At 47.6% G+C, this 20167-nt stretch overlaps 2 protein-coding genes across 14 annotated transcripts in view; both read right to left on the bottom strand.

The window, feature by feature from the left end:
- Nucleotides 1–18482, bottom strand: part of CHGB (chromogranin B) — a 28489-nt gene extending 10007 nt beyond the window's left edge. Inside the window, exons 1-6 of one of the 3 annotated variants that reach the window (XM_074579151.1) lie at nucleotides 18388–18482; nucleotides 8771–8950; nucleotides 7722–7828; nucleotides 5100–5158; nucleotides 2548–2800; nucleotides 1940–2070 (exon numbers count right to left, since the gene is read on the bottom strand). Coding sequence is in view for 1 of the 3 variants with exons in the window: in XM_074579150.1 (XP_074435251.1) it covers nucleotides 562–659; nucleotides 937–944 (106 nt within the window). In the remaining 2 variants the exon portion in view is untranslated. Of the gene's footprint in view, nucleotides 1–561; nucleotides 660–936; nucleotides 960–1939; nucleotides 2071–2547; nucleotides 4642–5099; nucleotides 5159–7721; nucleotides 7829–8770; nucleotides 8951–18387 lie in introns of those variants that run through there. The other 2 variants (XM_074579152.1, XM_074579150.1) reach the window with 2 other exon arrangements.
- Nucleotides 16957–20167, bottom strand: part of SHLD1 (shieldin complex subunit 1) — an 81551-nt gene continuing 78340 nt past the window's right edge. For 10 of the 11 annotated variants that reach the window (XM_074579177.1, XM_074579174.1, XM_074579175.1 and 7 more), the window contains one exon: nucleotides 16957–19417. In XM_074579177.1, the coding sequence (XP_074435278.1) occupies nucleotides 18897–19417 (521 nt within the window). In that variant the 3' untranslated portion in view covers nucleotides 16957–18896. The remainder of the gene's footprint in view (nucleotides 19418–20167) is intronic. The other variant, XM_074579184.1, reaches the window with a different exon arrangement.

Raw genomic sequence — 20167 nt, 5'->3', positions numbered from 1 at the left:
AATTTAATCTTCATTTCACAGTGTGGTTTTAATCTACAATGCCGCATGCCAAAAAAAATTTCTGTTAATTAAAGCTGCGGATCTGCTACTTTACAACCACCCCCCTGTATCAAAAACTAGCTGGGAAAAACCGAGCAGCCCCGCTGGAATGAAATGACATCGAGAACTCTTTGGGGAAAGAAACTGCACTGGGGGGAGGGGGGGAGAAAAACAGATTAAAAGCAGCCCCTGCACGGCGTGAGGGCACAACTCCCGGCTATATTTCACGCACTACCCACACACACACACACGCACCCGGCGACCCGGGGGTGACGCAGGGCAGGCCGGGCATGACGTCATACACCCACCGATGGCGTCACCGCACCGATCTTCAGAGGCGAACCCCTCCATCCTCCTCCCTCCCACCAAGCCCCCCTCGCCCGGTGGGGCTTTTCACTCGCCGCTCCCTCTCGGCGAAGGCGGGCTCCGCCGGACCTGCCGCTGCTGGCTGGGGGGCTGTCACCGGCCGCCGCCGCCCCTCCTCCCTCCCCCGGGGGGGTCCGCGCCCTGGCTCCCCCTCACCTGCCAGGGCGGCGGCCCCCAGGAGGCCGAGCAGCGCCAGCGGCCCCATGCTCCGCTCCTCGGCTGGGCTGGGCTCGGCGCGGCTCGGCGGCTGGCCGCTATTTAAAGGGGGGAGCGGGGGCGGAGGAGACGGGCGGGGGGGCCCCGCCGGGAGCCTGCGTCACTCCGAGCCCCCGGGGGCGGTGCCGCCACCGCCCCCCCCCCCCCCCCCCCCGCCCCCCCCGGTCCTCACCCCCGCAGCGCCGCCGTCCGCAGCATCCCCCTTTCCCCCCAGCATCCCCCTTTCCCCCCAGCATCCCCCTTTCCCCCCATCCCGCCGCCCCGCATCCCCCATCCCCATCCCCATCCCGCTGCCCCCCGCTTCCCCCTCCCTACCCTCCCATCCCGGCCCCTCGCCGGGGAAGTCTCTCCCAGGCTGGGAAAGCCGAGCTCATTTTCCCTTCCTTGGCAACTACCACATCTCCTCCTCTGCCTCCCCTCCCGCCTATTATTCCCCATCCTCCGTTATTTTCCCCCAGAAAAGGGGAAAAGCAGGGTTTCCCTGCCCCCTCCTCCCTCTCGGAGGGTGCGGTATCATCCTTAGGTCTTTCCCACCGTCAGAGGATGCTGAGCCTCTCCCTACAGGGAGGAGGTGCGGTAAGCCATCCCTCTGGAACAGCTTTCACAAGAAATCACCTCTGCATTTCCACATCCATTTCTCATCAAAGCCTTTTCAGGTGCTGCAGCAGCCTTTTTCTCCTGCAAGGTTTCTCTCCCTTCCACTCACATCATTGCCCAGCAAACCCAGAACCAGAGAACAACTGGAAAGGGATCCCCGTACTTATGTCATCTGGTGAGTGAATGACACGCAGTGTTCCTCAAGAGTTTTACCAGGGAAATCACTGCTCTTAGCATCCATCTCCACAGGCAAACCTCTTATTTACTGTGATGATGCTCTGGAGAGCCACAGCAAACCTACAGACATCATGTTTTACATAATTTTCTTAAACAGCCCCCACTGTCCTGATTAGTCCCTCATGGACTGGAAAGTACAAATGATGAGCTCTCGGCAGAGCAAGTCTGAACGCTCCCCCCAGCTCCTGTCAGAGCCAGGCAAAGACATTGTAAAACCAGGGCTTGTTTTGCTTTTCCTTTCATTAACTCTTAGAGGGCCATCTCCAAATTATTACTGTATTTTTCAGTTGGTCTTTTTTGTTTGTTCTCAGGGCTAAACAGGTGGCCCTTTAATTGCCAGTGTTTCTGGAGGACAATGGATCTATATATCAAAATGGCAGTTATCTCTATTATCGTTCTGTGTACTGATTATCACATTGTGTATTAACAATGCCAGGCTGCAATAAATGTATAAAACAGGACACAACACTCTGGTAAAACTCACACGCAGCGTCATCTGTGCGTAATGGAAGCCGGGAACTTCATCTCCATTTGAAGCTTATTTCAGGAAGATGACCTTCAACTCCAGGAGGCAAAGCCAGAGACCTCGATCACTTTGTGTTCAGATTACAGTTTCTGCAAAATAACAGAATCCCGGCCACCATGAAAATCAACACTGCAACATCTCTGCTTCCTCCCGCGTGCCGTTCCCATACCGCCTATATAAGCCCTGTCTCCACAGGCAGATGCTTCTTTGGAAATCACCAGCCTTGACTGCAGGAAGTCAAGAGCCCGATTCAGAAGACTGAAGAATTTCACTGGCTCCAAAGGCCCCCATGTCCTCCCCTGCCTGTGTGAGGATTCAGCCCAGCCTCAACCTCCTCAGCTGCTCATGAGAAAGAATTTTAGGTGAAACATTTGCCATTTAAGCATTCTCTGCTTCCCAGGCATATAAATAGCACTCTCTGGTTATCCTTGTGTAGCTGCTCTACTCCAGCATTTACTTGTCTGTACTTATCTTGGACATGACGGTCAATAGAGGTAAGTGGTACAAAGATGCTGAATAAAAATAGGCAGCTATTTTAGCACCTATGAGGTATTCATGCTAAGTACCTGTATCACACAAGTCCTATTGACAGTTGGTACAACAACCACTCCAGAAGCCTTCTTGCTGCAGAAGAGGCAGTCCCCTACCCCTGTCTCACGTGTCTTCTCATCCATCCCTTGCAGCGCAGCAGCAATCACTGGGGCTTCACAGCTGCTTTCTCTGTGCTGGTTGGTTTATTTCTATTTGACTTGTAGGATTTCTCTGAAACGCTCCCTCATCTCAGCATTGTGTGGGCTGATCCCGAAGAATCAAGAAGTCCTGTATTGCCATTGATATGAGAAAGTGTTAAAGCACTGCTGGGGCATGTTTTGCCACCAGTTACATAAGGGTCTGCATGGGGAGAAGATGTTAATGCCTTCAGTTTTGAGCAGAATTGGAAGTTACAAAGATTTGCAAGTTCTGCAGGAGGTCACCCAAGAGGTCCATGACAGGAGCAGCGACCAAACTGGAATGGGATATATCTAATTCCATCTTCAGCACCTAAGGGTAGGATTTCAAAAGATGATCCCGCAGACTTTCCTGCCAGCGCTGGAAAACCAAGCAGAGAGAATCCAAGTACTTTGCCTGCAGTTAATTAAGTCAGCCTGTATTTTCAAAACAATGTCACTTCACATGGACTTTTACAGCCATGTATCTGCTGGCATGAGCTTCCCCTCAGATTAGGAAAAAGATGTGACTGCATTATGCAGTAATTAAGGATTACAGCAGGCGGTGGCATATTTCACTCGATCAGTTGTGAGTGGCACACCCCAAGCTCCCTTCTCAGATGTGTCAGAACTTTGACTGCAGTGATATACACGCCTCATAATGTTGTGACAATCTATCGCTCTATGAATAAACAGTATTCATCCAGCTGGATTCTCTCAAACGCTTTTAAAAAAATACACATTTGGCTCATCCTAGAAGCTAGAACTTCAAAGGATGACAAGTGAGTTTCCGTGTCTGAACTCCTTTTAAATTGAGAGGAGACTGCTCAGGGAACATGAGGGTTGCTCTCCTCTAATTAGATGTGCTAGTGGGATTATCTTTATTCTTGGATGCCAATTAGTTTTCATGGAATGAAAATCCTGCAGCCTATTTCACGAACAAACTCATCTCTTTCATTCAGAAGATGCTAAAGGGATGGATCTGGAGAAAAACACCAACCAAACCTCTAAAGCCAGCACCTCAAGGGACATCATCTACCTAACTTCACTAACGCCAGCAAAAATCCTTTCAGAGGTCTACACATATGCAATGCTGGTTGCAACATAATGGATAATGGAGTTGCACAGGTGCCTAGGCTTTGCTACTGTTATACATTACCGTATATATATTTATCCATAGTTCACTAAAAGCAACTGTTACGGTGGCTTAGAGACGGCGCAACATGCCCCAAGAATTCAATTATCATCTTAGTAGCTCTACAGTGAGGCAGGATCAGGTGCCCAGCTCATCTCTTTGTTTGCATGGTGACAGACTTCAGAGGAGTTAAAATCCATTAGACACATCCACTGGAGAGGGAACAGGCCAGTGCTCAGCTGGATCTCATCTGTGCTGCATCCAGACAGGGGGCCTGGCAAAGCAGGAGGGACAACGCTTCAGGGGTGCATATGCCTGTATACACTCCAAAAATCTTTGCATGCCTCCAGCCAAAGCCTCTGTGAGAGGCGGCAGCCAGGACCACACTCTCAGACCTCCTCCTTCTTATTGAGCAAAGACTATCTATCCTGTAGCAGGCACCCGCAGTGATGCTGATGAATGGAGCTTGCTTGTCGAGCTACGGGAGGATCTGACAAACAACAGGGACGGAGGTATCAGGAACAGTGTCTGCTTGAGCTTAGTCCATGGGAGATGAAATGATACTGCTATTAGATACAGCAAAACACTTCTAAGCACACCCTGCAGCAGCCTATGCTTGTGTGGATCAGGCTGGTACGGTCTGTAACTCCTAATGGGTGTCAGTCCGCACATTTCTGTTTAGCCTCTCTGTCATGTGAAACTCAATAGTGATAAAAAAATGCACCCTCATAGCAAAACTGAGTGCACAGGATGCAAATCACCCAAATGCACTGAGATATAAAACCACCTAATTCTGTATTTACACAATAACCAGCTTCCAATTTAAATCTAAAATCCACATTTTTTGCCTCCACTGAAATATTTTTGTGACATTTTTCCCCTGAAAGTTAAACACACCTGTGGCCTTAGCACATGGTATCAACGAACCAACCAGCAAACTGAGCTCCAGTTGAGAGACAGAGGAGCTGTGAAGAGACTCTGTGTGGTACAGATGTGCCATTTCTGTAGCGCAGGCAACTATCTTTTTTTCCTTTCTATATTTATATAGGACCTCACACAGTGGGGTTTTGTTCACGCCACGTGCTTTTAGGCAGTACAGAAATAACTACTAGAAACAGACTGCTAGCCTTTAGTCTCAAAGACATTCTTCAACAAAAACCTAAAGAATCTACAGGATATTTCAGCTCCATAACTAAGAGAACCTTAAAAATTCAGATCAGCTCTTCTTGAATTGTCTTTCTTGGTCTTCTTTCGAAAAAAAGAAGATTTTGCTCACTTGTAAACCTCTTCTCTTCCATGCAGGATCCTTCTAGCTCCAGCTCTTCAGTGATGTATCTATACCACAGAAATAAGGTCAAATGTCATATGGCCAAACTGAAAAGAGGTTTAAAATATGCCTATAAGACATGTCATAATTGTTAAAGGATATTAAAAATATATGCACAGACTCTATGGTCTTCTGAAAAAAGCCCTGTGCCAACTGATACAAATCATCAGGGCCTCTGGATACACTCACAGGCTACAGAAGATGTAAAGATATCACCAGAATGAAAAAAAAACAAAAACAAACAAACAACAAAAAAAATCCAAACAAGCCAAACCCAAAAGTGAGAGTGGGAAGGTCAAGTCTAAACACAACCATTTTCCCGACATCCCAGTTTTCCCACATGAATATCTTCACATATGCCGCTCACACACACCTATCTCCCTCCCCAGTCATTCCTCTCTCGGGGTTTGTCAGCCCAGATGGGAGGAAACTAGATTACGCTGCAACTCAAAAATAAATACATAAATAAAAAGCAGACTTTGGGGGCCTATGGAACAAAGGACAATTTTTCCATACTGCAATGTCAGTGTGATTTCCACTAAAAAGCGGTGCCACTTCCTACGTCCTTCCCTAACAGCAACTCGCCAACCGTGCTTGCTGCAGGCAGTAAATGCAACTTAGCTCTTGCAATTAGACTGGTATGGCACCCATGGGAAAGATGACATTGATGTGAAACAACATGCACGTTTCCTGCCCTCCTACCAGAGAAATTCGGAATTTGCTAATGCCATTGTGCCGCTGGGATTTTTAGTGACAAGTCTCTTCATATTATCCATGCTGCCACTTCTCACCTTGGTATAAACTCCTGATTTGCTGTCAGAAAATGATGTGCTGGAGTCCCAGACAAAATCTGTCACTCCAGATGAACCCATCATCCAGGTAAAATGCAGCTTTTGATCCATGGGAGCCTTTACACGACTACTCATGGCTTTATGAATTTGGCTATGACTAAATCCTCGCTGTAATGAAATTGCCTTGCTGACAACAGGAGCAACCTCCACAGCCCCAGGTGCCTCCTCCCCTACAAGGGGGGCAGTAACAGCCCCCCAACACCCTCCTCATGAGTCCTGGACAACGAGCAGCCCCCAAAAGCTGCGTGTCTCCCTGGCATGGCTTTCACACGCTTGGCTTTCGGATGCTCGGCATCGCTGCAGGACCAGAGCTCCCAGGTAGCTGATGCCCAGAGGGAAGCCTGAGAGTTGTGGGGCATCTCAGTATGCAGCCTGGGCCGGGTGGAGCTGCACATCTAGCTCCACCCCCCCCTCACTTCGCCCCCAAATATCCACAAAACAACCCCTGCCCAACCCTCCCCAACATTTTTTTTAAAGTATGCAATTAGCCACACTGGTAACCTCACTGGTGAAGAAGTTTGGGGCTTGTGCAGTAGACCGTAAAACAGGATGGAAATTTCTTTCAGCAAGCAAAATGCTGACTTAAGCCCTCATATTCTGAGTGCTGCTTGTCATTAAGCAAAAATTACTTTTACAGTTGCCTTTGCACTGCAAATAATTTCATTTAGGCAATGAAATGGCCCCATTCAGTGTTTCTGCCTGCATTTTGTCAGCTGTGTATGTTCCGTTTAATATTTACAGACTGGGGCACTAGTCTGGCTTACTTAGTAATTCATTTCTTTAAATATTTATAGCACTTTGACTCTCAGCAAGGGTTCTGTTTGGTAAGAACAATATTGTTCTATGGTTGATAGTGTCATGGAAATTTCAGAGGCAAATTTCAATTTTGTAAGATAAAAATATATAGATTTCTGCAACAGACCATAACGATTTCAAAGGAAACTTTTTATTGCTGAATGACCTATGTACTGAAAAAAAAATTCCCATTATGCCCTTGCACACAATTGCAGACACAGTGCTGAGAGATCTATTTCATGACACTGGTACTCATACAGCAAAAGGAACAGCCAAAGGAACTTGCAATCATCTCTTTTCAATTGCCACTGTCACTAAAAACAGAAACCCAGCTGTAAAAAGACCCTATGAAAGAGTGAGCAAAACCTGCAAAATGCAAGAGGAGTTTTTGTTAAGATCTTTCCCTGCTAGAAAATCCTTTTTTTCTTTTGCATACCTTGATTTTAAGACTTTTAGGCTCTCTGTGTGAGATCCTGTGTGCTTATAAAAAAGGCTTAAGAGGCTTAAGTTTAAAGGCAGCCTTGGGAACTGAAAATACCTGGCAGATAGCTACTCCATCAGTGTAAATTTGCCTAGTTCCATCAGCTGCAGAGACTACATTCAAATGATACCAGCTGAAAACTGGGACCAGAGAGCACATCCCTGGCCTGTCATTTTAGGCTTTGCTGTAGAAGCGTGAGTTTTCAGGCATTCCCTCCTGGGTAAGACGATAACTACCTATATTTGTGATGCAGGGACAATTTTCCAGAGGTAAATGATAGTTATAATTCCTCTGCAAAATGCCATATGGACAAGGCAGGGATTGTCAGGGAGGTTTCCTTGCTCACACACAGCCCCGGTTCACTGGACACCACCATCCTTTGCGCCTGAGTTTTTTCCAGTCTTATCTCACGCATTATGACTCCAGGGATCTCAGATAACTCACCCCGACCGCGAGGCAGGGGAACCACGTTTCAGCGCTGACCCGATGTTTTGGAAAACACCCTCCCTGCCACTGCAGCACACCAGCCAGGAGAGCAATCCGCACTGGCTCTGGAAAAGCAAAGCAGCCACCGTAATACATAAAGTCAGTAGGAATAAGCAGCTGGGAGTGAGAACGATCAGCGGGGAAAAGCCCAACAGAGAGCAACTCTGCAAGCCAAGCGGCAGTAACCACTTCTTGCAGGAGGAGTGCCCAGAGTTTGGCTCTCCAAAAGCGAAAGCTTTCAAATGCAACATACACCTTCCCTCCATTCCTACGAAAACCAAGAATCCACCCTCTCAAGGATAATCAGAAACTTTTAAGAGCAGAAGAGCTATTCTGCAAGAGGCAGAATTAATGACACATGAATCCAATGATTTTGAACATCTCCCCTTTCTCCCCAGGGATCCCAGCTTGCTACTGCATCCCAGCTCGGCCACCCACATACTCCCGTGCCCTGTTCCCACCTCCATCCCTCTTGTCCCAACTATTTTGGTTGAGCACGGTGCAGTCTGGAGCTGTGCAAGTGCTGAGCAGCTCGCAGGACAAGTGCTGAGTGACCAGCTGGCAGGATGGACAGGAGCTGGCTTGTCCTTCTGTCAGGGAGGCATTAATTTGGGTCTCTTCTCTCCGTCCATTTGCCAGTAACATTAATTTAGGTCCTTCAAACATGGATGGTCACAAACCTTCTGGCTTTATCTCCACTGCACAAACAAGCTGGGCGGCTCTGGCATACCACGGCTCCAACAGTGGATGCTGCACGTGGATCCCATGGCCCAACGCCAGGGCCACTGCTCTGTCCCTTCTCCAATGATCTCTCCCAAGTCAGGGAGAGGAGCACGGTCTGGCACAAGCTCATCTCCACGCTGCCTGCCACTCGCTTGCCATCCCATCCATCTAGTTGATTGCAATAAGAGGTTTTTGACTTTGTGATTGTCAGAGAGCAGATATTGGGTTTCCGTTGTGCTTCTTGGAGAAGCACCAATTGTCAAGGAGCGGCGGCAGTCACTTACTGCAAGTGGCGGAGGTTCACTGCAGCTGGCAGCCTACAGGCAGGATGAGGCAGAAAGCAATGGGCATCTTTGCTGACGTTCGAAATCCCATCACACATGCCTGCCTCTGCAGCTTTCCAGCCAAAAACCTTTGCAATGTGCAGCAGGCCCCAGGCCAGGGACGTAGAGCCAGCACAGAACCTGCCAAGGAATATAGAAAAAAGCTCTTTCAAGATTAAATGTCCTCACAAGGTGGAATCCAGCAGACACCAAGAGCCGTGACCTGTTATCCAGGGGTACTAATGTGGGAACCTGCCACCGCTTCCCTCACCAGAACTTGCAAAGGTGGCCTTGACCAGCTGGGAGCCGGGCTCCCATGGGAAGGGGGTGGTGCAGCCGCTCACCAACTGGTGAAGGTCACACTGAACACGTGTTGCAGGGCATAGCATCGACCTCCCCTACGCCCACCTCAGTATATTTAATCACAGAATCATCCTGTTTCCCTGGCAGGAGGTGTTGATTTTAGCACCCATTTAGCAGCATTCCTGGCTCATTTACTGCATCTTACCCAGAAATGCCGTCATTGCAGTTATCACTGGATAGTGTTACCTGCCCTGAGGTTGACTGACATTTCCCATTACAAGAACCTACCTTCTAACGCGAGTGAAACTTTGTTCAGCTTGAACTGAGGTGAGATTTTCCATGCCAGATGTTCTTTCATTACAAGACTTTCCCTCTTAATTCACAGCACCTGCAAACTAATAGGCCATTGCAAAGGCAATTTAAATAAAGGTTTGACCTTTCAGCCATGAGTTTTCTGGCTTTGGTTACCTCCAGCTACTGTCTTAATCACATCTTATTATTTCATGCTCTGTGTGCTATGTACCAGTTTTTACTTTTAAGGAAGAAATGCTGGCATATGTTGTTGGCTAATAGATGTGTGGGGGAAAATAGTCATTAGGGAAAGCCTACAGAACAGGGTATTTTTAAAATGAACTTTTGTGTTGTGGGAAAACATATGCCTCACACAAAATCACCTACACTCAATAATGAAGTAGACACATTTATATAGGATATACAGTGCCAGTTGTACACTGACTTTAGCAACCATGTGTCCCGATATACCCATGCATCCCAAAACACCTCAAACTCCTGGGGAAAGATCCTCCACTGGTGTAAATGGTCTCGGCTGGGAGCTACTTCATTGACGCCTGCTGAAGATCTGCTCTGGCACCTGCCTGTCACAGGAGCTCAGCTCTCTCACTAGCTGCCTTTTGGCTCCAGGATCAGGCAGGTCGTTGGCATGAATCAGTGCCTCCCACTAGCAGCTGTGTGGGAGGGAAAATAAAAATTCTGTTGGAGAAGGCATCAGTGAGGCCATCAATACCAAACATCCTGGAAGTGCTCCAAGACGAGGAAAGTGGGGAATGACTTAACAGCAGGAGGATTCATCAAGGATGACAAAATAGTTTGGAACGGGCATTGATGTAAGGCTCATTGTGGGAATAGAGAGGCAGCGCTTGCTGCCTACCAGACTTAGTCCAAAGATGTGCCCCAAGGCAACCCAGGTGCTGGCGTGCACGGGCAGGGGAATTTGTGCCTGCAGCAGCATGAGTCACCCCTCTCAGACACTGAGGGACACAGGTCCAGCTCAGCTGGAAAATACCCAAGCCAAAGTGCTCACATCTCTTAACAGCCCTCAGCTGGGTTTTGGATATGGGCTTGAAGCAGGGAAACCCCTCACGCACTGGTTGTCAAGTCCTCACCTTGTCCGGTGTTCCTCCTACTTGGCAATGATGGATCAATTTTGGCCTTGCTTGTCATACCCTATGGGGCTGATATTATTCTCCATCTTTTACTCCACTTAAGCATTTCGCTTAAAGATCTTGTGGGATCTTGTATACACACAGCCCTGAAGGGTGTTGTTGGTTTTAGGTGTTGTCCTAACCCAGGCTCAGAGCGCTGCTCATCTGCTGTGAGCCAGGACACTTCCTTGAACAAGCAGAAGGAAAGGAACTCTTGGATTTGTTTTGCAGCGGAAGGCACCAAATGCCTTTCCAAAAGCAGCCTCCACATACTACCAGAGCACAAAGGGGGATGAACAGAGGTGTCATCAGGCTTGTGAGCAGCCCAAAGCTCAGGCATGGCTTCCTGGGAATGGCCCAGGGACAGCGCAGGGCACGTAGCTGCAGGGGTTCACGCCAAGAGACGGAGCGGAGGCGGGTGGTGGGAACACAGGCTGTGGAGGGGACACCTTTGCTGTTTCAGGCAGGGTCATTTCAACAAGGGAGGAAACAAATGTGACTTGCGTATGTGCAACCCTCCTAACGGGAATCAAGACTCCCTGCTCTCGCTTCTGTGCAAATTGCCAGAGCCACAGTAGCATGAGTTAGGGAAAGTTGGGAAAATTCACTCCTACAGCTCTTGAAGCAGGCAGGAAGCGGAAGGCAGGAGGACGTTGAGAGCCCCTGGGATCACCCCTCTGGGCAGCTCTGCCCTGGGATCATGCAGCCAGCCCCAGTGAGCGGCAAGCCGCACTTGGCCTAGAGCAAGGGAAAAACAACAACTCAGAGGGATGTTTCCTACTGCACAAAGGTGCCACTTACAAGCCCAGAGCGTGCACTCAGCATGAGCAACAACTGGCAGGAGAGTTTCAAGGAGACTATAACTTCAGGTGCATTTTTTTCCCAGTGGCTAAATGTTCAGTGGTTACAGCTAAGTCTGCTTTTGAAACCTGAACCAAAGCAGCCCAGCTGCCTACTGAGCTTACGGTAGTGGAGCATGTTTGGGTACAAAGTGGTCCAGCATCGCCTGGTTTCTCGCCTCCAGGCAAACAGGTTATTTCCTGCCTTAAATAATGCAGTGGAGAAAAAATACAATGATGGGGTGGGTCACAGAGGCAAACAAAGAGAATGGAGAGAAACCAACAGCAAAGTGCCTCCGAGAAGACGCTTTGCGCTTCGCCGAGTGCTGAAACCATGGAAGTGTCAAGGCTAAGTCAAGTGCAAGCCGGGCAGAGAGGAAAGCACTTCACCCCCTCAAAATGAAATGCAATTTCTCAGAGGTTATTGCACAGGCTGGGGAGAAATGTACAGAACGTGGGACATTTCTGTGAGGGTCTCGTACCACTCTTGGTAATTAAACATCCAGAAAAAACTGTTCTTTACCTAGAAGGAGCCATCATCTATCCACCCATGGATGGCCATACTTCCAGGCTACTATTTCAGTCCTTCCAAGGGCAGCTAAGCAGAGTTAGATCAAAACTAATGAGACTCTGACTGTGCTTCTGTGGCTTCTTCCAGTCACAGAAGGCAAAAAATCCCCAACACCCAAAAGGCAACAGGGCTGAAAATTCTTGAAATACTTGAAATTCAGGGAATAGGAACATGACAGGAGAAGGCTGATATTTCACATAGTAACAGATACCCAGATAGTGTAAACTCGGCAGTGTATCGGGTGTCACGGCAGCAGCAAAGCTGGGACATGAACGTTGGGACCAGACACGTCTAAGGGCAGGAACATTTGCATGGGAGTGTTCATCCTTTCCTACACGTAGGAATAGGGCAGAGGGAGAGTCAGGTCACTTCAAAAGCATTGGGCTTTTGGAGTAAGAACACGGGTTGATTCATGTCTTTGACTTCAGAAGTGGTGAAAAATACCACAGTGCAAAGCCTTTCTATATGTAACTGCTACAACTATCTGAACTTAGATATCCTAGATATAGATTCCCTCCTATCCCAGGAGGGAATGTCAAGCTTCACAAACTTTCATTTGCTTTCTAGGAAGGTGTCCCAAGCATGTAATTTTTGGTTTTATTTGCTATCGCCATGAATCTCCTTTCCTTCATTTTGCAGCAGGTGTGGGGGCTCTTTCTGTGAAGCTCTGTAAGTGCTTTGCAGTAGTATTTCCAACCATGCAAAGAGAATCAGTTTGACCAACTATTTCCACACCACATCCCAGGATGCCAGATTATCACCCACTTAACAAGCGCTGAACTGAGAGTTATCCTCTATCCATTTCCCTTTTAGGCAATTTACCCTTCCTCAAAACTTAGCCTCTCAATCATCTACTGCACAAATCAGCGTCGACATAGGAATCAGAATCAGACTCATACTCCAAAGAAACCAAATACAGTTAAGAAAAAAACCCACTCTTCTCTAGACAAAGCCTGCGTCAAATGTACCACCTGCTCCAGAGATGTTTATTCCAAGGGGCTCTGCCTTTGCCCTTCCTTCTGTCTCAGCGCGAGACACACATCTATTTTTGGCAGGTTTATTGGCATGAGCTGAATATTGTACCTGGAAGTGAGCAGTGCACAGAAGAACTGCAGGCGCTCCTAACTGTGAGAGGCACAAACTTTTCGAAAGACTGCGTGCTTCAGTAGCACAGAGCTTACCACGTCCTCTGTGAGATGTTAGCCAAGATTCGTAGATGTGAGTCATAATCCCAATATTTCAGCTGCATCCAGCCTATTCTGCCTACACTGCTCTTTAAAATTGAACAGTTTCATGCTCTCCTCTGACGGTGCCTATCTTCACGCTCTTTCAGCAGACACCTATTCTCTATTTTGTCATTATTTGCATCTCATTTCCTACAGGGCTGAAGAGTAATGAGTCCTCTTATCCCTTTTCTTGCTGCATCAGAAATTTCTAATAAGAAAGCTTGGATGTTACAGGCAGTGGCTATGCAGGCGCAAGAGCCTGGAGGGGCTGAAGCAGAAGCATGACCTCTCCGGAGGAACCTCGCCTCCCCTCTGGCCCCCGTGTGTAGAGAAGCAGCAGCAGGACCCCAGATTAACTTCCTTCATGGATCTGCACCTTTGAAATGAAGATTGCCTCATTTTGCCACCATTTAAAACCCTTAACAACAATTGAACAGCTATTCCCTAGAGTGTTTTCTAAATCTCATTCAAAAGGCAGATAAAAAGATGGCAGCTCAGGTTTTTCTGGGCCTCAAGAGGAGCACCCTGCATGTACCCTTTCTCCTCACAGCCCCAAAGAGGGGCCCCAGGAAGATTTTTTCTCATTTGTTATGAGTGGGGAAGGCCATGGCTGGCTCTGGGGCTGATCTAGGGTCACACTAGACCCCATCAGGGTTTCTTTTCCGTCAAAACCCAGCAGGTATCTCTCAAGCATCAGTAGCAGCAGGGCTGTCCTAAAGAACAGGAACCTCAGATTTTGCTCCAAGCTTTCTTTGTGAAAATTGCATGGGTTTGGCTTTTTTTTTCCTTTCTTTTCTTTTTTTAAAATCTGAATAGGAGAGCAGGTGGCTTTAAAGCTAACCCAAAGAAGACACCAATTCATCAGCAAACCCAATACAACTGAAGGCATTCAGATGTAGTCCTCAGACTTCTCCAGCTCTCTCTTTCTGGGAGGTTATTTCCCTTAAAATGACAGTGAAAGATATGAGCTGCTCTGCAAAACCTTAACTGTGTAGAACAGCATAAATGCTGGTGAAAAATTATAAGCAACAATGTCCAATTCACACTGAAGACCTTCCTTCCTCCCTGTACATCCTTAGCAATAGCTCCCCACATCTGTCAGTGTTAATGCCCTCGTAGTCATGACAGATCTGTGGTGGTTAAGCAATGAGAGCTGGCAGGGAGAGACTAGTACTGTTACTGTAATTATTGATAGCACACTCAAGAACACGTTTGTTTTTTCCAGCTGTATCTATTGCTGAAGCAGTTGGTATTACCTTTCTCCGTAATTTTTGCCTGCAGGATGCTTTTCTCTGGATTCTGACAGAGCAGCACCTGTGGATATATTTACTACTACAGAAATGATGCCGGATCCTCATCTCAATTCCTTTTTTTCCCCTAGCACCATTAACTTGAGTAGGTGGGGAAGCAGCTGAGGGTGTGCTCCAATATTTTGTGTGCCCACCAGCACGTGAACAACACCCGTGCCATAAAAGCAAGCAAGCAACACATCAAGGAGAACCACCAAGAAGCCAGATGTATCAGTTTCACAATGACTCAAGGACAGTAACCTAAACCCAGAGAGTCCCAGTATAAACCTATTTGCAAAGAGTGATTACAGTGAGTCCAAAGATCCTGGCCATAGTTTGCAGCCATCTGGGCCAGCAGGGCCTCCTCCTGCTCTGGTTAAAGTCAGCAGCCAAATTTCCATTGCCTTTGCTGGAAACACCTGCAGAGCACAGCAGCTGTGCCAATCTGCCAGGGGCAGCAAGGCAGGAACAGCAGCCCCATGAGCAAGTGCAGCAGGGAGTCTGATGTGCACCATACACAAACACCCGTGCTGGGATCTGGCCAGCATGGAAAGGGAACAGATGAGAGGTCTCATCAGCTGGACTGGCAGGGGAAAAGCTATCTCCAGACTGAAATGCTGAAGATCAAATTCTAAAACTGGTGCAAGCGGCATGGCTGTACTGGAGTAACCGCATTAGCTGGGAACCTCGATGTTGACCTTCGAGATCCCAACTGTCCTTCTTCGCCCACATGCTGTCACCTTCTGTACATCTCCTTCCTCTTGCTCTCCATGCTTCCTTGAACATGTCCACAATGGAAACTGAATGGCTTCTCCAGTCAGCGAGCATTATCACCACAGCAAACCACCCCTCCAGTGGACAAACCAGTGGGTGGAAACCATGCACATGTCTTCCTGGCAAAGGGAGTGAAAGCAGCAAAGAAGCCACTGAGCCAGGAGCCAGGAGGTTCTGTGGGGGTTTGTTTCTCTGTTGCTGGCTGACATCAGGCTCTTTGGCCTCAGAGAGATCTGTTTCATTTTAAAGGGAAAACTCCTCCAGGGATCTCATTAGCACGTTCATGAGAGACAGAAAGGAACTGGAAGTTGGTGGAGGGGTGATGGTGGGATAGGAAACAAGACAGAAGTGCTATCACGCTGTGTTTAAACTGGCAGAGGAAGGGTCCTGGGAGCACTCTGCCGTGTTGGGACAGCCTCGCTGGCCCAGGGAAAGGCTGCCTCCTTCCCCTGTCCGCAGGGTGAGTGGCTGGGATCCGGGGAGAATGTCCAGGACAGCAGCTGCCCAAAAGCTCAACCCAAGGCACCTACACAGCCACCTTTGTCAAATCCCTCCTCCTCCTCCCTGTGCTCTCACTCTCCCTAGGGTCTGTCCTCCTCCTCTCTCCCATTACTGGCTGGATGCTGTTTGTAAGCAGCAGCAGCTCTGGCCAAGTTCGTGCCTCTACAACTGTCAGCAGAAGACAAGGCACCTGTGGCTATGCTTGCAGTGGTGGGAGGGACATCGGCGTTGTTACACAGCTGTCCCACTCTGCAATGCTGAGGACTGGTTTGACACAGGATCCTGGCAGCCCTACACATTTTAAGCTAATTGCTCCTTGAAAGCTGCTTCCACCTTTCTGAAGACTCCATTTCAAGAAGCGGGTGAAGTGGTCTGTGAAAGAGCAGTTTACGGGATCCAGAGCATGGGTAGATTCCCCTCTATTAGTCTGAGAAAAGCCACAAAAGCAACAAACAAAAAAACCAAAGAACCCACAAAAATAGATGGAAAAAAAATTGAACTTAGTTAATTTGAAAAAACATACCTTAGTTATAACTACAAATCAGCTTAAGAAATTCAAACAGACGTAAGTTAGGGCCCCTGTGCTATTGCTCACCAGAGGTGATATTCATTATTACAATGTCTTCTACATAGCATCATAAAATGCCAAATAGGACTGTGCTGCTTTCAAGTACAGCCTGTTCAAAGCACTTGGTGAGTCTTGCTTGGAACACCTGGCAAAGGAGAGAGATGTATTCATCCCCCCGTGTCTTGAAGAAATTGAAGAGAGATGTTTATCAAGGAAATGAGTAATACAAACGGTTTGGCTTTCAGCGGACTTGGAAATACATATAGCAGGTTCCAGAACAGGTTTGTAAAAAATTAATTAGCAGTGAGTGGGAAAAGGAGTGATGAGTGTTATTCTCTGTGCTGCAGTCTTGTTTAACTTAATAAAAGTGATTGAACTATAAGATCCCAGTGAAACACCTCCTAAAATTAAGTGTTCCTCCAGAAATGGAGCTGTTAATTTCACAGTAGGAATGATCGGGTATTATAAACTCTATCATGTTTCGGCTCCTAACACCAGATACCTGACAAGACTGTCAGACTCCCCTAAACTTTTAGCTTGTTTTGTTATCATTAAAAATCAATGGGATTTTGGAGCCTAATTTATCCAGCTGAGCTCTGCTCTGCTTCCGTAAGCAACTAAAATATGAAAATCTGCCATAAAATAATTAGGTTTATTCTAAATTTTAATGAAAACCTAACAATAAAAGTTTGGAGAAGACAAAGCTCTGAATTTTTCCAGAAGGTTTCTTTGACTTGCAAGCCCCCCAAGCTAGCTGTGAAACAAAGCAAAAACTGCATCAAAGCAGTGGGCCTGTCAACCCTGGTAAGGACTATCACATAACTATCTTCTCCCACCCAAGTGTCTCTTTTAGAGCCTGATACGTCATTCCAGAAGAGAACATTTATAAGAACAACTGCAGTCAGTAAAGCATAGCTTTAATGACTGACAACCTGTCCCAAGTGGGATTGGAAGCTCTGTTTGCTCCTGATGACCACTTCAAAGGGCTCCCACGTGCTGAGCTGAGGGGCCTGAACTGCAGCCTTGTGTGACAGCAGCACCCTTCCCACCAAGGCTTTGACAGAAGGAGCCCAGTCCTGCAACCCTCATGCAGCTGTTTTCCTTGGGATTCACTCCCAGTTTCCGCAAGCACGAAGCAAAGGAGAATTAGGCTTGCCAAATTCATAGCAATGCGGCAGACCCAGAGCACTTTAAATTCCCCAGGTGACAGTGACCAAAAACAACTGCTGGGAATTAGTCCTTCAGGTCACCTCTTAATGTCACAGGGCAAGTGATAGTCACCACAACTCAAGCTATGCAACCACTGCATTGGGCCAGTTCCCACTGCAGCCAGTAGTGATCTTGCCAATTAAAACCAGAGCAAGAAAGTTCTGGGTATAAACAGCAGCAGAGCTTGTTAGAAGAAGCAAACCTTTGCTGTAACCAACCAATCCCAGATGATTCCTACTGGAGACCAATGACCTCCATGGTTCAAACATCTCACAGAACATCTTCCCCCATTCATCAACACACCAGGCAAGTAATCACAAGGTCTTGTGCAGTGCCAACAAAGATAACAGAGTGTACTCAAGCAATGAGCACTGGCTTCCTCTCTGCGAAAGCTCTGGGCTTTTTTTATTTTTTACCCCATGGTAGCAGAAATCAGCAGGGACCAGTGGGTAGGAAGAGAGCTGGAGAAAGCAGCATTGCCCCTACAAAATCAATCAAGCGACCCACAGCCTTGGGCATGCTGAGATGTGAGCTCTGCTCTTCCTAGATTCTCTGCATCTTACAGCAGGCAGGTACCAGGGCAGCTGGCACCAACTCTGCAGCTTCCCTACAAACACCTCTGCAGAGCCCTTACTCATGAATCTATTTCAGGTTGCTCTTAAACCAGCTCATATAGATGGGAAAAAATCTCCAGTCTGTTCAGCTGGTGCATTTGAAGTGTTAGAAACATCACTAAGGCGATGAAGCTTTTCTTTCTCTCTTTTTATCCCTCCTGTTAAAAAAAATAACTTGCTCAGAAACTGTATTTCCTCTCTCTCTCACGCACACACACACTTTTACTGTCGAAAAAGCTCACCCGCATCGCAATCATGATCTGTGGGATCATATGTCTGTAGGTAAACACACACAGCTACCAGGCACACCCGTGGAGGCGTAGGCGTTACATTATCAGTCAAGTACAGAACAAAATCTTAAGTTTCCTCCCTAGGTCTGGGGTGTGTCATGCCAAGCTCATTCAATCAGTCCGTTAGAGTCAACAGCCCTACATGGGGGCTGAATTTGGGCTGGGCCACTGTTCAACTGGGGTAGGGATGTGGGTCAATTTAATGTTTGATGTCCCAGCAACAGACACTGTATCACCCATCCTGATTAGTCAACACATCTCCCCTACATGGGGACCACAGATGCTCCTTATGTGGTGCTGCCCTGCAGAGACCCAGGTGGCAAGGTCTGCTCCAGATGAATCCCTCTGTGGAATATGTGGTGTTGAAAGTGGTGCTAAGAGGAACAGTGTTTCTCCAAGAAAGTCACCTCTGTTTGGTGTGACAGCAAAGCTCCAATGACAGAAACAAACCAGCACCTTGCTCATTTCTCATGTGACACCTCAGGGCTATGTTTTGCCTGTGTTTGTTTCAAGAGGAATTGCAGGATGTCATCTGAGAGTCCGGGTGTTTTCTTCCTGTCTTCCAAGACAATTTCTCCCTCATCTGGCTTTGAAAAACAAGCAGTAGTGGGGTGGTTTGGAAAGATCTTACACCCATCTCTGTTCAAGACTACCTGGGCCATTTGCAGGCAACGCAACGCGTATTTTGTTCCATCCCGGTTTGCTAGCTCTGAAATCTTCTGCGACAGACACTGTGATGCAGCCTCGTAGGTGGGATCCATTCTGTCTGGCCGTTTTTTGCAATACATTTTGTAGAAGCCATCAAGAGATTTTCTGACACTGGTATCTTCCGCACTATCATTTTCATACATCCATGAGAAAGCCGCATCGTTAGGTTCAGTGGGCTCACACAGCCCTGCTTTTGGATAACATCTCACGTTTGCTTTCTCAGAGCCTCCAGCAGAAAAGCTCGCAGGAACTGCAGAGGGTAGATCGCTCTCTCCTGCAAGCACAAGATCAATGAAACTCATTAGTCACCAGTTCGTCCCTGTGGCAAAACCTTTTTTTGTGCCCCATTACTGCAGTCTGGCAAACAGGCTCTGTGCAGGAGTGAGCTAAGTAATGCTTTAAACTTGGCTGGACTGCCAGAGGGGCTTGCTGCATAGAGTCAAACAAGATGGGCTGTATTTGGGGATCTCATAGTTGTCCCAGCCTCACCTTATTGCAGTGGTACCTACTTGGTAGTACACACCTCCTAGCTCCTCTCAGTCATACTTCCAAAGAGGTGGAAATTGGGATCCTCTGCTGCTGGAGACAACAGCTGACCCACAGGGAAGTCTAGTTTGCAGGTGAAGCAGTTCTGCCTGTTTCCTTTTTCTCTCTTCATCCCCGGGTCTAATTCTTCCCTTTTCATAGTTCTTAATTTTACTCCTACAGCACAATGTGCAGTCCTGCTCTTCAGCTTTCAGCCAGATCTAGAGCCCCCAAACCAACACTGCCATGGTGACTGCACAGAGTTTGGGAATGGGGAGACTGCAAAAGGAGACCTTGTGCTTTCCCATGAAGTCTCATTTTTGCAGCCCAGCCAAACACTCTTCCCACATTCTGCAGGCATTTTTACAGACAAGATTTATGTAAAGGCTGAGGACTCATTCTTGCCTAGCTCTTCTCCTCCCCCCTTGCTGACCCACATCTCTGGATCACAGTCAGGGCTATGGTTCTCTTCTACTGCAATGCAATCAAGGGAGATGCT

This window comes from Larus michahellis, chromosome 3 (assembly GCF_964199755.1).
Source record: "Larus michahellis chromosome 3, bLarMic1.1, whole genome shotgun sequence".
Classification (NCBI taxonomy): domain Eukaryota; kingdom Metazoa; phylum Chordata; class Aves; order Charadriiformes; family Laridae; genus Larus; species Larus michahellis.
The sequence above is the reverse complement of the archived record's forward strand: the minus strand, read 5'-3'. Positions and strand labels throughout refer to the sequence as shown.